Source organism: Onychostoma macrolepis, chromosome 02, assembly GCF_012432095.1.
Source record: "Onychostoma macrolepis isolate SWU-2019 chromosome 02, ASM1243209v1, whole genome shotgun sequence".
NCBI lineage: Eukaryota > Metazoa > Chordata > Actinopteri > Cypriniformes > Cyprinidae > Onychostoma > Onychostoma macrolepis.
In genome coordinates, this window is record NC_081156.1 from 29,509,184 (window position 1) to 29,524,540 (window position 15,357).

At 41.7% G+C, this 15,357-nt stretch overlaps 1 protein-coding gene across 1 annotated transcript in view; it reads left to right on the forward strand.

Annotated features, from left to right (window-relative positions):
- LOC131520354 (ephrin type-B receptor 1-B) overlaps window positions 1-14,995 on the forward strand; it is a 289,163-nt gene extending 274,168 nt beyond the window's left edge. The window contains 4 exon segments of the mRNA XM_058744534.1: window positions 3,893-4,042; window positions 6,317-6,510; window positions 7,079-7,234; window positions 11,850-14,995. Of these exon segments, the coding sequence (XP_058600517.1) occupies window positions 3,893-4,042; window positions 6,317-6,510; window positions 7,079-7,234; window positions 11,850-11,964 (615 nt within the window). The 3' untranslated portion in view covers window positions 11,965-14,995.
- The last annotated feature ends 362 nt before the right edge of the window (window positions 14,996-15,357 follow it).

The following is a 15,357-nucleotide window of genomic DNA, read 5'->3' on the forward strand; positions in this document are numbered from 1 at the left end:
CTTAAAAGTATATGATTTTTGAGCAATAGTAATAGTGTTGTCTGCCTTTTTTAGTATGTTATTTAGACTGCAACATTTAACATGGTTTATTTTAGTGAATTTAAACTGTCAATTCAGTCTCAATTTCATAGGTTTATGCAACCTTGACTCTTGCCTCTCTTGTAAAATGTGAGCAGATTGGTTAGCAAGTTACTGCGGGTATCAAACAGAGGAACGGTGTTAGCAACACTTTACCACACCGCCGTCCTCAGCTGTCATTATTTAAACATGCTATCTGACCTTCGACCTGCAGCTCCATGTGACGGACTTGAAAACCTCACAGTGGTGAACAAGTGCTCTTTCATTTAAGCACCAAGAACTCTCAAAGGAAAAGAAAGAGCGTTCGAATCAAGAAAAAAAAAAGAATACTTAACCTGGTTATGAAAGACAAGGTCATAATCTAATATTAAAAATCCTGGATGGGAAATTGGAAGGAAAGGATAATAAAGGATTAGGTGAGCGTGGTTTAATTTGTGCTGTCCCCGTCGGGCGTCTGGGCGGTGGCAGGGCAGTACGGGACCGGGAAGAGGGGGCGAAAGGTTAGCGACGCACGGTTAGCCTGCTGCTATCTGAACCACCTCCCCTGACGTCTGATTTGCCTGCTGATGTTAATGCAGCACAAATTGGACTGGAATTTGAAATTCAAGTAAGTGAAGGAGATATAGGCAAATTAGAACTGTGAGGCCCACAGAGAAACCGAATGGCCATGGGTTATAATTTAAAAGCAGTTAGACAAGGTGATCTAGTATTCAATTTGTAGCATTATTGGTTTGCTGACATCAGTGTGGCATGGGTATCAAGCTATGAGAAATCTTATATCATGTTACTCGTCTATATTTTCACATTACATTAAATTACATGTTGTTGTTTTTTTCATCAGTCTGCAAGTTTCTTGTAAGTAATGTAAAGTATTGACAGACAGAGAGTCTCCTGTCTCTTTCAGTCTTTCTAATATGCAGTTTTTCAGTTCTAAATATATGCCACTATCGTCTTGCCTCATGCCAGCATATTTCCGATGCAGATTGTTTGTGTTTGGGACATTAAACACTAGTGGTGTGTCTTTCTTCTGCAGTTGTTCAAGTGTTGTTTGCTGTGAGCATGTGAGACAGATCTTCATTGTTCTTTCAGACTGCAGCTTGGAAATAGTGACAGACAGTGGAGCATCAGAGAGACGTATGGGTCTATTTTTTAAATGCTGAATGAATGATAAACCACATTATTGTGTTTGACCAAATGTTTCATGTTTCAGTGATTCAGCTGCTATTATTTTATTTTATCTTAAATTTTAAAATTTACATTTTATTTTCCCCCCATTTTTTTGTAACCACACTTCAAACAGTCTATTATAGGTGTAAGGCATTGCCACTTTAGCATTAACCATTACTAGTTCAGTTCTGTTATGTTCACACTACATGGGTTCAATGTAAAAGTAATTGTCACTAAGCTGAAGTCAGTGTCTATGTGCCCTGTCTCTATGGTGACAGGCCTCTCGTCACAGATAGCAGTCAGTGAAGGTGACCTATATGACACTGGTAGTATGTAGGTTTATTCCATCTTATATTAGAATCGATGAAGATGAAATTGAGTCTTTCAAGTCACTGAACACAAAGGTCAGGAGAAAATCCAAGCAGAAAGGGTCATCAAATCCCTCATTTGTTATATATTTTGCATTTGATAAAAATCATTTCTGTTTATATTCTGAAGCATGTTATTTTCCCTGAAGTCCATTTATAAAGTTAGTCGTAACTTTACTTAAGTTACACTTGCCTTTTTGGTATTTTTTGCTACTGTGGCTTTAAGACATTGAAAATGATATATTTTGTGATTGGCTGACTGCCTTGTACTGTAGTTCTTAACAGTATTGTTCATCATGGTGGGAAAACTGTTGAATCCACCTATGATATCTGAACATGAGAGGTCATTTGTTAATGTGGTTTTGAATGTCATTGCGCTCGCTGTTGAAAAATGCCAGGTTTTGTGACTGACAGATTTGTAAACACAACACAGGGCACCTTGCGTGTATTGCGTGTTAAAAGCGTGATGATTTCTGAATGACCCATTTTTGCAGCTTAGTTTCAGTATATGGTCTTGGGTGGGCTGGAATTTTTGCTTTGTATTTACTGTATATTGTTTGCACTACGTCAAATTCTTTTATATGAAAAGAGCAAAGAAAATCTGATTTTGATGTGGTGGTGTATAAATCTCTGACTGATAATCCTGACTGAGTTGCTGCAGAATTATTATAGGAATATTGAAAGTGAATATTGAGTTCATATACAAGGATGGTGTGCTTGTTTTGAAGCCCTTTCATGTCTAAATTCTGTTTAAACCAAAATTAGAAAATTCCAACAAGAAAGACCCTAAAGATCCTTCTCTCTCTTTCTTCTCTTTCATGGTTTTCTGCTTCATATTTACCCACAGCAGATGCAATGGGTTGCAAAAAATACAGTGATAGATGGATGGATAAAGAAAAAAGCAGGAAGGATATAGGGGACTAAAGAGAGAACTGAGGGTTAAAGAGGTGGAATGGAACGATTCTAAGAGTGACGCAAACTCCCAGCAGGCATCTGTCCTTCCCTGACCACTGTTTTGTCACCAAACTTAATAATAATAAAAAAATGGACAGAGAAAGAGGTCTGCGATTCTGTAATCTTGTTGTTCTCCTTATATTTACTAAAATGTTTTCGTTTTCTGTCTATAAGGACACTGAGCGGCTGCAGTTTTTCATTTAAAACGCCCCGCCCACAAGCAGTGACATCATTCACAGTCATTTGAATCAGGTTGAAATAGTTGTCCGTGATATATTGTGCAGTTAACTCTGTATTCTGTATGTTATTCTTTATTTACCTCTTCTGCAACTCGCTGAAATATTTCATGTTTATTTTTCATTCAGAAGCTTCATTAAACTGTCATTTAGAAAGTGTAAATCTGGTGGCTACTGGAATATTCCCTAAACGTACATTAAAGAAGGGAACAAAGTCATTTCTAAAAACCGGAATGCGTACAATAAGCAACAATGTAGCAACCACATAGCAACTTGCTGAAAACAGTTTAGGACACATTGACTGCATGGAAAGAGACCCTAACATCATGGCATTGGACGTTTTACATGGGTAAACATCACTTAGAGTACATTTTCTTTAGAAAATGTAAAAGTTTTAGTTTCATTACTGTCACTTTTTAGCCTAAACACACTAATTTTAAGGCACACGTCCAGGATGACTATATGCTGCTCAGCTTTTCCTGTCATTTTAGTTTTCGTCTGGTTGACGTCAGAGGCAGGACTGAACTAATTGACATCATTAGACTGGAACATAAAGCATGTGGATCTCAAACCAGTTTTGTCATTGTTTGTGTGTGTATGTGTGTGTGTGTGAGGTGAATCTTAAAATAAACTGCTGTCAATTTTAATCAGTGAGACACACAAATCCAGCCTCAGGTAGACCAATTACAGACAGACACGCTCCATGGACGAGACCAGGCCCACCTCAGAAACACATACACTCTTGAAAGAATTGGAAAGAGGTTTTTTATGGTGTTTTGCAAAGCAAAAATAATTGAATTCAGTTGTGCTGAATTTTAAAAAATGCAAATGCATCCCATTGTTTGCAAATATTTATAGTTGCGATGGATGTAGAGCTCAGTGAGTCGATATGTTCCCGTTGCTTGTTTGTTTTGTTCAAACAGCATACTTCCCAGCCGTCCATGTGAAAGTGATAGATTTTGCTGTTGAATGGTTATGTGTACATAAATGAGTCACATGGATTCGTATGACCGAAATCAATCCATATGACAGAATCCTATCACTTCTAACACACCAGTCTGAACTGTCATTTTTTGTTTGTTTCCTCAGGGTGGAAAGATCCCTGTGAGATGGACCTCGCCGGAAGCTATCGCGTACAGGAAGTTCACTTCTGCTAGTGACGTCTGGAGTTACGGTATCGTCATGTGGGAGGTGATGTCTTTTGGCGAGAGGCCCTATTGGGACATGAGCAACCAAGATGTAAGTTTCCTTTTTCACAAAACAGAGTATGACTGTCTATCACTGGCTTTGAGTCACACTAGTCCTGAGTAAACTGAATAAAACAATATATACTATTCTGTAATATGCTAAACTATTATATATTATATCATTTTTATCACTGTTGTTATTATTAATAAAACATTAATATAATATAATAAAGTGGGATAAAACCCACTTACAACTGAAATGAACCCATGCCGTTGAGCATAATCATCTTTGTATGGAATTATACATATATGAAATGTGAACCTGTACAAGAGCAAAAGCTTTCCATGAGGTGGTAACTTTTCAAAAGGTACACATTTGTACCATATATACCCTTAATGGGTGCATATTATTACCATACAGATTCATATTAGTACCTAAATGGTACATTTCAGTAACTTTTGAAAGGGTACCACCCTAGGGACAGCTTTTGTATCAGCTTTTGAGAGTGTAAAGCTTTGCAATGCATTCATGATGTATATAAAGTGTATGATTAACTATAAAGCACCAAACACCCTTTGGCTTTACCTCTGAATTTCTCTTTGGCTCTAAGGCTCACTACTTTGAGTCTTACCGTCTTTCCTCTGAATCTACAGTACCTGCCTCAGAGTCTTTCTGCATTCAAATCTCCCAGCATCTGTGTTTCAGAGCAGACAAAAGTTTTTTTTTCAGTTCGAATTGTGAATATAGCAGACTCATTCTAGGCTCTCTGGGGATTTTTGGAAAATTCTGCCAATGAAAACATAAATTCCCCAATCCTTTTAGCATCCAGTTAACACATCAGAGATGCAGAACGAACCCTGAGGAACTTGTGACTGTAATGACTGCCGAACTCACAACTGTAAGAAACAATTTGAGCATTCAGTGATTCAGTACATTCATATCAAAGAAAATAAATTAAAGAAATTAATGTACAACTTTCTGTATATTCTCTGTGCATACATTCTTTTTTCAAAGATTGTCTCCATTGCTCAAAAGAGGTGTTGATTATCATGCTTGACCGACTTAATTTCTTATGTTGTATTTGAAAATTCTGTAGTTAAATATTCATGAAAAGCATCGTATGAAGGACTCAGACTGTAAAGCTGATTCTGTTTTACAAAATGTGTAACATGTGTCACATCTTGTGACATGCACCAAAAACAAAGCAATAGAGCTCCCATGTTATACTCTCTGACACAGAAGTGCCAAAGGTAAAGTAGTGGAGGAGTTGGATAATGTTTCTTCGGCCTATCACACACTTCATTATCTGATCTTCTAGAGTTTTTAATGATCATCCAGTCCCAAATTTCCATAAAAAGATCATATCAGCATAATGAAACAGCAGGACATCTGCAGCGCTGAGTGCCCACATCTCACCGCGGTCCTGTGGAATCAGTTTAGGAGAAAAACGGCAGGCGTGGAGGGAGCAGAGAGTATTGACCCTCAAATATTTAGATTCATGTTTGTGCGAAGCAGAGCTCTAGATTGGTATGCAGAGGCTAGACAGTGCATGTGTTTGTTCATTTGATGTTTGCTTGTGTCAGAGAGAATCAGAGAGAGAGGAATATGGGAAGAAAGTCCAGTTTTTGAAGAGGGTAGAACAACAGATCACGTTTAAAGATTAATGATGTACATGGGTTGTTTGTTTTTTATGTTGCGGTGTCTATGCAACAAAACTGAGAAATGTGGCAATTTATGTGTGATGAATCAATATTGTGTGCTTTTGAATCTTTTTTTTTTAATGGTATTATTTACTTCTTATTGCTAAAGCACTCAAAGCCAGTTTCTCACAATGTGTTTTCTCTACTGACAGGGGTTTTGATTCAGTGATTCAAATCTTTTGAATTCTCTAGAAGATTCAGTTAGGTTTGACCACTTATTTATTCGCTAAAAGATTTGTTCATGCAGAAGATTTGCTCGCTGATTTGTTCAGTGACCCTTTCTGAGTGAGTAATCATTTATTACTTAAGACTGATTTATTTAGTGTTTTTATCCATAAAATTTGCACGTCACTGTCACTTGGGTGGTACCCTTTCGGAAGGTGCTAATTTGTATACTTTAGGTTCTAATATGTACTTTTAAAGTACCATTTGGTGGTAAATAAGGCACAAAGATGTACCTTTTAGATTTTGTATCTTAGAGGACGGTCCCATTGACAGCTTTGTACCTTACTCCACTAAAAGACTCCAGAAAGAGTTTAAGAATCAGATACTTCCTCCAGAAATGACAACAAAGCAATGAATGACAACAATATCTGTGTGTGTGTGTGTGTGTGTGTGTGTGTAGGTGATCAATGCTATAGAGCAGGATTACAGGCTGCCGCCCCCCATGGACTGTCCCACTGCTCTCCACCAGCTGATGCTCGACTGCTGGCAGAAAGATCGGAACGCTCGGCCACGCTTCACGGATATCGTCAATACGCTGGACAAACTCATCCGCAACCCCACCAGCCTTAAAGCAGTCGCCAGTATACCTACTATGTGAGTCAAACCAACTCATTATACACACATTTTGTTTCTTTACTATGGTGGAAACCTTTATTTATGCTAAAAATTGGGGTCTTTTTAAAATAAATTCATATTTTTATATCAAGGACTTTTAAATTGTTACAAAATATGTATTTCTACTGTTGTTCTTTTGAACTTTCTATTCATCAAAGAATCCTGAAAGAAAATGTATCTTGTTTAACACAATGTTAAGCTGCATAACTGTTTTCAGCATTGACAATAATAAGAACTGTTTCTTGAGCAGCAAATCAGCTTATTAGAATGAATTATGAAGGATCATGTGACACCGAAGACTTGAGTAATGATGCTGAAAATTCAGCTTTGCCATCACAAAAATATATTTAAAAATTCACAAACCCTAAACATTTAGCATGTTTTCATACTAAACTAGACATTTTTTAGTCCACTTATGAAGCTGTTTTCTTTCTGGGAAAAATGAGTTTGGTGGTCCCTACAAAGAGAATAACCTTGACACCCAAGGTTGAGTGATGTAACTCCTCTTTCCCCCTGCATCTCACTCTCTCTTGCTCTCTTCCTTCAGTCCGTCCCAGCCGTTGTTGGACAGGTCCATCCCAGACTTCACCACCTTTAGTTCTGTAGAGGACTGGCTGGCCGCCGTCAAGATGTCTCAGTACAGAGACAACTTCCTCAACTCTGGCTTCACATCCCTACAGCTGGTCACCCAGATGACTTCAGAGTGAGTGTGAACTCTTTAAGTGTATTTTTCTAAATCATTTCTACAACTTCTCATCATTGGGGTTTCATTATTGTCAATTAAGTTCTTTAAAAAGGCCATACTTGCATTAGACGGTCAAGCTGGTCAGCCAGTCCAAGCCATTATGGAATGTGGTTCTTTCCAGGCTGACCCAACATAATCTACTGTATCAGCTCAAACTTGGCCCCAAAAGCTGACTAATCAACTAATAAACCACATAAATTACAATTGAGTTTCTAAATAAGCTGGTTGTCCAACTCATAAACCAACCAAATCAGCTTGGAAGTGTCTAAAGCATTGTTTCTAACACAGTTTCTAAGGTTCTTCTATTTGTTAGGCTTTTATCATTGTTACTAAAGCTTTACGCTGCTGTTAAAACGCCCTAGGTTACGTATGTAACCCAGTTCCTCGAGGGAACAAGACGCTGCGTCCAAGAACACTAGGGGAACGCCTCCAGCGTGACTGCGCTCTGATACAAATGTAATGTGTCCAAAGGATGGGCGAGACGTCACGGCGGGTGACGTAATGGCCAGGAAGCATAAAAGCACATGCGGTGGAACCGGCGTCAGCTTCAGGAATGAAGCAACCGCTTGTAGGGATGCCAGAAGTATGGCTTCGAGACGCAGCGTCTCGTTCCCTCGAGGAACTGGGGTTACATACGTAACCTAAGGCGTTCCTCTTCAGGAACTCGAGCTGCGTCCAAGAACGCTAGGGGAACGAGATTTCCATGCCGCCAGACTGACAAATCCCTGCCTAGTGTGGATGGAGCACAGCTAGGGCAAGAGAAAAAAGGCCACAGGTGGCTAAGGTGAGCGGGGCCTGCGTCCCGAAGGCCAACTTCTGAAGAGTGAGTCTTGATCCCCAAGAGGGGAGAGCAGAGGACTCGAGGCTATGGAATAGCATCCTGATCCACCACATAGCAAACGCTCTCTGGCCGGAGGCCTCAGCCTCTGGAGGAAACATGTACTAGGGGGTGTCTACCCACTGAAGGTCACCGAGAAGGGCGCGGTAGGCCGGTATAGCCGCCACGTAAACCCTCAGGGTGGAGTGGGTTAACCCTGCAGAGGAACAGGCCCGCACAAACTCCAGAACTGTACCAATCGGGCAGTTGGCTGGGTCGAGCTGGCGGTCTCCGCACCAGGAAGTGAAAAGTTCCACTTCAAGGCGTATAGTTTCCTCGTTGAGGGAGCTCTGGACTAGAGGAAGGTCTCAACAACCTCGGGGGCCACACCTACAACTTCCAAAGCTCCGGGCGGGGGTGACAGACCCCCGCTTGTGAGAGGAGATCCCTCCTGACGGTAATCTCCCATGGAGAGCCTTCGAGGAGAGAAATCAGGGCCTGAACGGTGCTACCAGAAGTAGACTGACCTCGTCCCAGCGCACTCTCGCCAGAACTCCCGGGAGCAGAACGATCGGGGAAAAACGTACAGACGAAGCCTCGGCCACGTCTGTACCATGGCATCCAGCCCCAGTGGAGCTGGATGAATTTAGAGAGTACCAGAGGGGACATGCGCTGTGTACTTACCTGAGTCGCGAAGAGGTCCACCTGAGCCTGGCCAAACACTCTCCAAACCCTTGGGGTGAAGCATCCATTACCCGGGCCTCAGCCCCTGCCTTGACGGGATGTCTGCTCCCACACTGAGATGCCCAGTCATGTGAACTGCTCTCAGCGAGAGGAGTTTGTCCTAGGACCACGCAAGGATCTGGTACAGGGGGCGTGAACGCAGACCTCCTCGGTGGTTGATGTAAGAGACCACCTCTGTGTATTCGGTGCTATCGCACCAACAACGGTGATCTCTTAGGTCTAGGAGAAAGTGTTTCTGTGAAACACCGCCAGCATCTCCAGGCAGTTGATGTGCCACATGAGATGGCGAGTACTCCACAGACCGCGGGCAGGGTGAGGGACGCGTCCGTCGCTAGCGTACGCAGCGACACGGAGCTCCCAGCACCGGGCCCTGAGACAAGAACCAAGGATGTCTCCACATGTCTAAGGCACAAAGGCACCACCACGTGACCTTGATCATGTGAAGCATTTCCCTTGGGGAGAACCCCTTGGTCTTGAGCCACCGCTGTTGAGTGACTGGCCTTCTTTCACTCTCCTGACTGCCGTGAGGATCGATTCGATCCGAGCAGGGGACACACGTGCCTGCATCGTGGTCGAATCCCACACCATACCAAGATAAGTGATTCTCTGTAATGGAGAAAGCACACTCTTCTTGGCGTTCAGTCTTAACCCCAACACTTTCATGTGAGCAAGAACAACATCTCGATATTGAGCCGCCATCTGCTCTGATTGAGCGAGAATCAACCAAAGTGGATATGCGGATGCCTTGTAGCCGCAACGGAGCTAACGCAGCATCCACACACTTTGTAAAAGTGTGGAGTGAGTGCTAGGCCGAAGGGAAGAACCCAATATTGGTGAGCTTCGCCCTCGAAAGCAAACCTCAGGAACTCCCTGTGAGTGGGAAGGATGGAGATATGGAAGTATGCGTCTTTTAGATCGATCGTGACAAACCCGTCCTCGGACCTGATCTGAGCCACGACCTGTTTGAGCATCTTGAACTTCAGTCTGCTGACTGAGCGGTTCAACTGATGCAGATCTAAAATGGAACGCCAACCCTCCATCTTTCTTGGGAACTATGAAGTACCAGCTGTAGAACCCGGAATCTCTTTCGTGGGGACCAGGACTGCCTCAGCCGAAGTCTCCTATTGAAGTGACTGTCCTCAGACTCGTGTCATTTTCTAGGAAGACTAGACTGGTAGAACCAGAGCCTGCAACACAGGACCCAATGAGACACGCTTGGCAGGGGCTCCCACACCGCCAGGTGCTTACTAAGGGAACCAGTCTCTGGAGACTGGCCTCTGGTATAATCAGAGCGGCTAGTTCGGTATCCTGGAACGGCACACCGGCAGGAGAAAACCAAACTAGCTGCTCTAGAGACCCCCGAAGGGGTGGCGAGCATCTCAGCTCCGCTACGTTTCCGGGCGGAAGAAACTGAGATGTATGCTCGCTGGAGATCGTTGCGCCCTGGAACACCGTACGTGGCAGGGTTGGCAGACCGATCTCCTGAGGGCACTGAGGAGAGACGGACACCGTGTAAGTCCTGGGCCATAGGCAGCAGGATGTTTTAGCCAAAGACTATCCAGCGACAATGACGGCCCGCAGATCCGCCTTCTGCTAGAAGGCCTCGGCCCGGGAGCGCCAATCTGACTCCAACATACTGGGGAGTACGAGAAGTGACGCTCCCTATATGAGGAGCTGGAACACGGTGGGGTCTGCTAGATCTGGGGATTGCAGGTGGAGAGAGGGCAAACCCGTCTCCAACCCGTCCGCCAGATCTATGTGCGATTCCGATTTGACCTCATATTTGCAACTTAATTTCCTATGTTAAACTTCATCTCTTAGTTTCCTGTGTATTTTTTACTTTCATAGAGAACACTGTTAACAACATCCATTTCAAAAATCGTTATGTTTACAACAATTATGCGTCTTATTCAGCCGTCCTGTCATATTATTGGTTTATTTCAGATGATGTCTAATGCTTGGTGAGTTAGTTTGTTGTGTCTGTGTGAAGAGTGATTAAAGCTGGTTTCAGATTTCCAGACAGTCATTGATCACTGAATGCCAGGTGGCCAGATATCTCAGCAAACTTGTTTAATATATCGATTTCTAAACCATACAGTAGGATTAGCATGAATCGCTAAGGTATGTGCGCATGTGTTTTGACTTAAGTCGCTTTCGAGAGAACAGGTGGATATGCTGTTGATGATGTTTGAAACACGTCTCCTTGGTGTTTTGTTCGTGGCGGGAAGCGTACTGTGAGGTGTAGCGTCTCTGACGCTCTGATTAATGTAGCCGCCGCTCACAGAGAGGGTCTGTGCTTAATTAGCAACATAAGTATGAGCCCACGCATAAACAGGAAGTTAAATGCAAGCAGCTTTCATGTGTCAATGCTGTTTGCTCTCACATCTAAACCTGTAGGGGCTCTGAACTGTTTCTCTCTCTCTCTCTCTCTCTGTGTTGTTTGAATGGTTCGTATATTGATAGTACAGGTTGTTCTCATTCAGAATAAAGCCTCCTCTCAGAGGATAGCGGAGTAAATTGTGCGTTTATTCAGAGTTGCTCTCTTGTCTTTGTAATTTAAAGGAAGCAATGAAACAGTCCCTGAAAACCACTTGCTGTAGCAGACATGTCTTGATCTTACTTGGCCTTTTGATGAGCTGACCGTTACTCTACTAACAGGAAAAAGTGCTTGTCAAGAGTTGCAAAGGGAGTGAAGGTTTTCCTGCACCATTTGGCAAAATGCTTTTAGTGGATTTTAGTTTTTACTACTTTTAGAATAAAAAATAAACCATGTTTGTTAGTATGGATTATAATGATGGACATTGACAACAGGCAGATGTGTAATAGCAAGGTGATCAACCTTATTATTATTATGGTCACACTTTATTTTAAGGTCCAATTCTAGCTATTAACAAACCATTAACTACGACTTTTGTCTCATTGTACATTTGTAACATTATAGAGCTATTTGAATCGGCGTTTGAATGTGTGTCCAGTATTAACTGTAGCTACGTGTTTTTCTTGTGATTGCAGGGACCTGTTGAGGATAGGTGTGACTCTAGCCGGCCATCAGAAGAAAATCCTCAACAGCATTCAGTCCATGCACCTGCAGATGTCTCAGTGCCAGACAGGCACAGCGCTGGCATGACTACAGGGGGCGCCGGACGACGGGCCGGGCAGCTTGCGGAAGAATTACCAGCGGGTGAGCCCAATCCCATCGGAGCGCGCCAGAATAGAGACTATCATCCTGATCTGAGAACGTGCTTCAGGAAAGGAACCATTATCCCATATCCAACAGACCAGATCAGAACAGGACCGCCGGGACTCACAGGACGTCTGTTAACCCATCAGCCATTTGTCTCTTCGGGCTACATTTACAGGGAAAACCGAAGAAGCGGACTCTTTTTGTCCTCTTCTCATCATTAATTACCTTTACGATGCTTATCCAGAAATCACAGTGACTGCTCAGATTCCGAGACGTCTTGCATCATTTTCTACAAGGTTCTTTCGTTCTTCTTTTTTTCCGTTTTTTTCCACTATAAACCTTCTATCGTCACTGCTTCCCTCTTACACTACCTGTCAATCTCGTTATGGCTGACGTTGCCAAAGGACATACTGTATGCCTGCGTCCCATCCCTAGGCCATACGAGCGTAAATGATGTATATCTTTAAATAAATACGAGTATATCTTCAGAGTAAACCTTCATATTGAAGGTGAAGTGTAACGGACCTGTATGTAAATACCCTCTTCTTCCGCTTGCATTTTTGGCAATGTTGCGCGTTGGACAAGAACCTCCGATTCTGCAGGACATGAACTCGCTTACGTCAGCGCGACGCCACGAGAACAATCTGGGATGAACTCTGACTCTGTCGATGTTGTGTAAATATCAGTTAGTTGTGTATAAACTAGCGTTAAAAAGATATACTTTAGGTGAAAAAAGCTACGCATTCAGGCCACTTAACAGTGTTTATTGTAGGTGTTTCCACGCTGATGAGCACTTACGTGTACAGCTTTTCTTTCTTCCACCTCTTCTTCTTCTACTTCTAGTTGTTCTTGTTAGTTTCGTGTCAGAGTGTTTGAATGCGTCGACTAGCGTTGGGAAGGTGCGTCGTCACCGCCTAAACTAGCTAGTACATTTAAATGTAGTTCCACTGTTAATAAGCTGTACTAATGTTGGTCTTACAGGGTCTTTAAAACCGCTAATCTGTTTCCAAGCACGTGTTTACATGATAAGCCAACGGAAAGGTCGCAGACAGGAAATGAAGAGACTCGCGAAACCGCTGCCCTTCACCACTTTTATCAGGCCGAGTCACTCTCTCGGCTCCAGATGCTTCTCGATGACATTGCTAAATGCGGTACATGTTCTTTCGTGTCATCAGCTCTCCATTTATTTGTGTGTGTCTGGACTGAACATCTGTGTGACCCTTCATGAACAGATGCCTAACGCCACCCCATTGAGCACATTCTACTTAAGCAGTCAGTTAAGCACTGGGTAACACACACACACACACACACGGTCTGTTGATGGCTTTGGGCTGTTCCTTTTTGGTTGCCATGGAGAAATAGAATCAGATGATTGATAATGATAATAATAATAATAAAATATTATTATTATTATTATTAATATTATTATTGTGACGTGACCAATAACTAAACTAACATTTTTTTTAAAATAGTAAGATAAAAAATGAACTAGAAGCGAAAAATAATAAATAAATAAAAAGTGAATTTAAATGTTAAAAAAAAAAAATCAATGTAGTTACTTAAAGAGACCTAAACTACTCAAAAGCCAATTTAAAAGTAATAATAATAAAAATATGAATGATTGGGAGCTTACCTATTCTTTGTGTGCTGCAAATACGTTACTTGCAGCATTCCTCATTTATAAGTTGCTTTGGATAATAAAGTGTTGAATAAATATAAAAGTAACTGGTAAAATGTTCCAGCTTTTGGGGTCATAATGGCTAAAAGCATCTCCACAGGATCTCATAAGGTTTAACATTAAAGGACCCCAATGTACTGTAAGATTTGAAACATAATGGTTTGTAGAGGTTAGCAGCTGTACCATTCATTTGCCTGATGTAAATGTGTGTGTAATGAATAAGCTGCTACATTGCCTGTAAGTTAATGAGACTCATGGTTTATGGTTATTCTCTAAGAGCAACACACACACACAATCCATCAAGCAGATATACCCAAGGTGTTGCACCTAATTGGCTACAATGAATTTCACCATGGCAACCAAAGAGCGTATTGGCTCTTTGTTAAGGATGACACACTTTTACAGCTTCTGCCAAGAGGCATATTCTTTTTGTGCATGCACACACACACCTCAGCTGTATTACATTGTAGAAAGTGAACCTGTTCCTCCATACGATGATAGTAGCGATAATGTCTGGCTCTATAAAAGTGTTAGTGTGAGATGAAGATGTCTTCCCCTCTGCCTCTGCTTAAAGGCAGCTCAATTAATGATCATAAAGTATCGTCGCCGTGGCCCGTTTCCAGCTCGTTCGCGGCGGGGCGTAACCAAGCTGTCCGGCGTCCTGCCGTATGGCCCATCTGAAAAATGGCTGACTTGCGCTCAACGCCGTGGATACGCTGGGGAGGGCGGAGCATGCTGGGATACCTGCGGGTACAGCACACAGACCGAGGAGAGTGATGAATGAGCTGGAGCGAATCAGAGAATGAAAGAGAAAACAAGAGCGAGAGACAGCAGAAAGTGCAGGATTGAGAAGGAAATGAGGAGAAATGGGGAATAAAGAAAAAAGAAATAGACAGACATTAGAGATCAGAGTATTAAGTCAGCATGAAATTAAATTTCAATTGACCCTATTTTCTTTCTAACGACATAATTCTTTCAACTTCTCCCCTCCAACCACATGAGTTATTCTCTATTCTTTTCACAGTCCAATCATGGTGGTTAAAATTAAGTCACATCATCATATTCTGTTTCACTTGTAATTACCGCATATTGAAGTGCAATGGGTTGCAAATGCAAATGGTATTTCATGTTGACTTCCAGGTGTGATTTGTTGAGAGAGGGCTTATAGTATAACAGTGGTTGACCAATATGGGTTTTGGAAAATGGAAAATGCCAATATCTAGAACAGGGTAGAGTGTTTTTTGTTGTTGTTGTTTTTTTTTAACTGATCATGTATATTATTCATCATAACTTAAAGGCTTATTAAACAGGGAAAAAAAATGATATTGACATCTCCCCAATATATACAACAGTTCAAAAGTTCGGGGTCGCTAAGATATATATGTATATTTTTGAAGAAATGAATACTGTTATACAGCAAGGATGCATTTAAATGACCAAAAGTGACAGTAAATTATATATCAATCTTTTGGAAGTAAAAGTATTATGTTTCCACAAAAATAGCAGAACAATGTCTTCAGCAATGATAATAATAAGAAACATTTCCATCACAGGAATAAATTACATTTTAAAATATATTCAAATTTTTAATTATAATAATTATTCACAATAATAATTTAATTTTACTGTATTTTTGATCAAATGAATGCAGGCTTGGG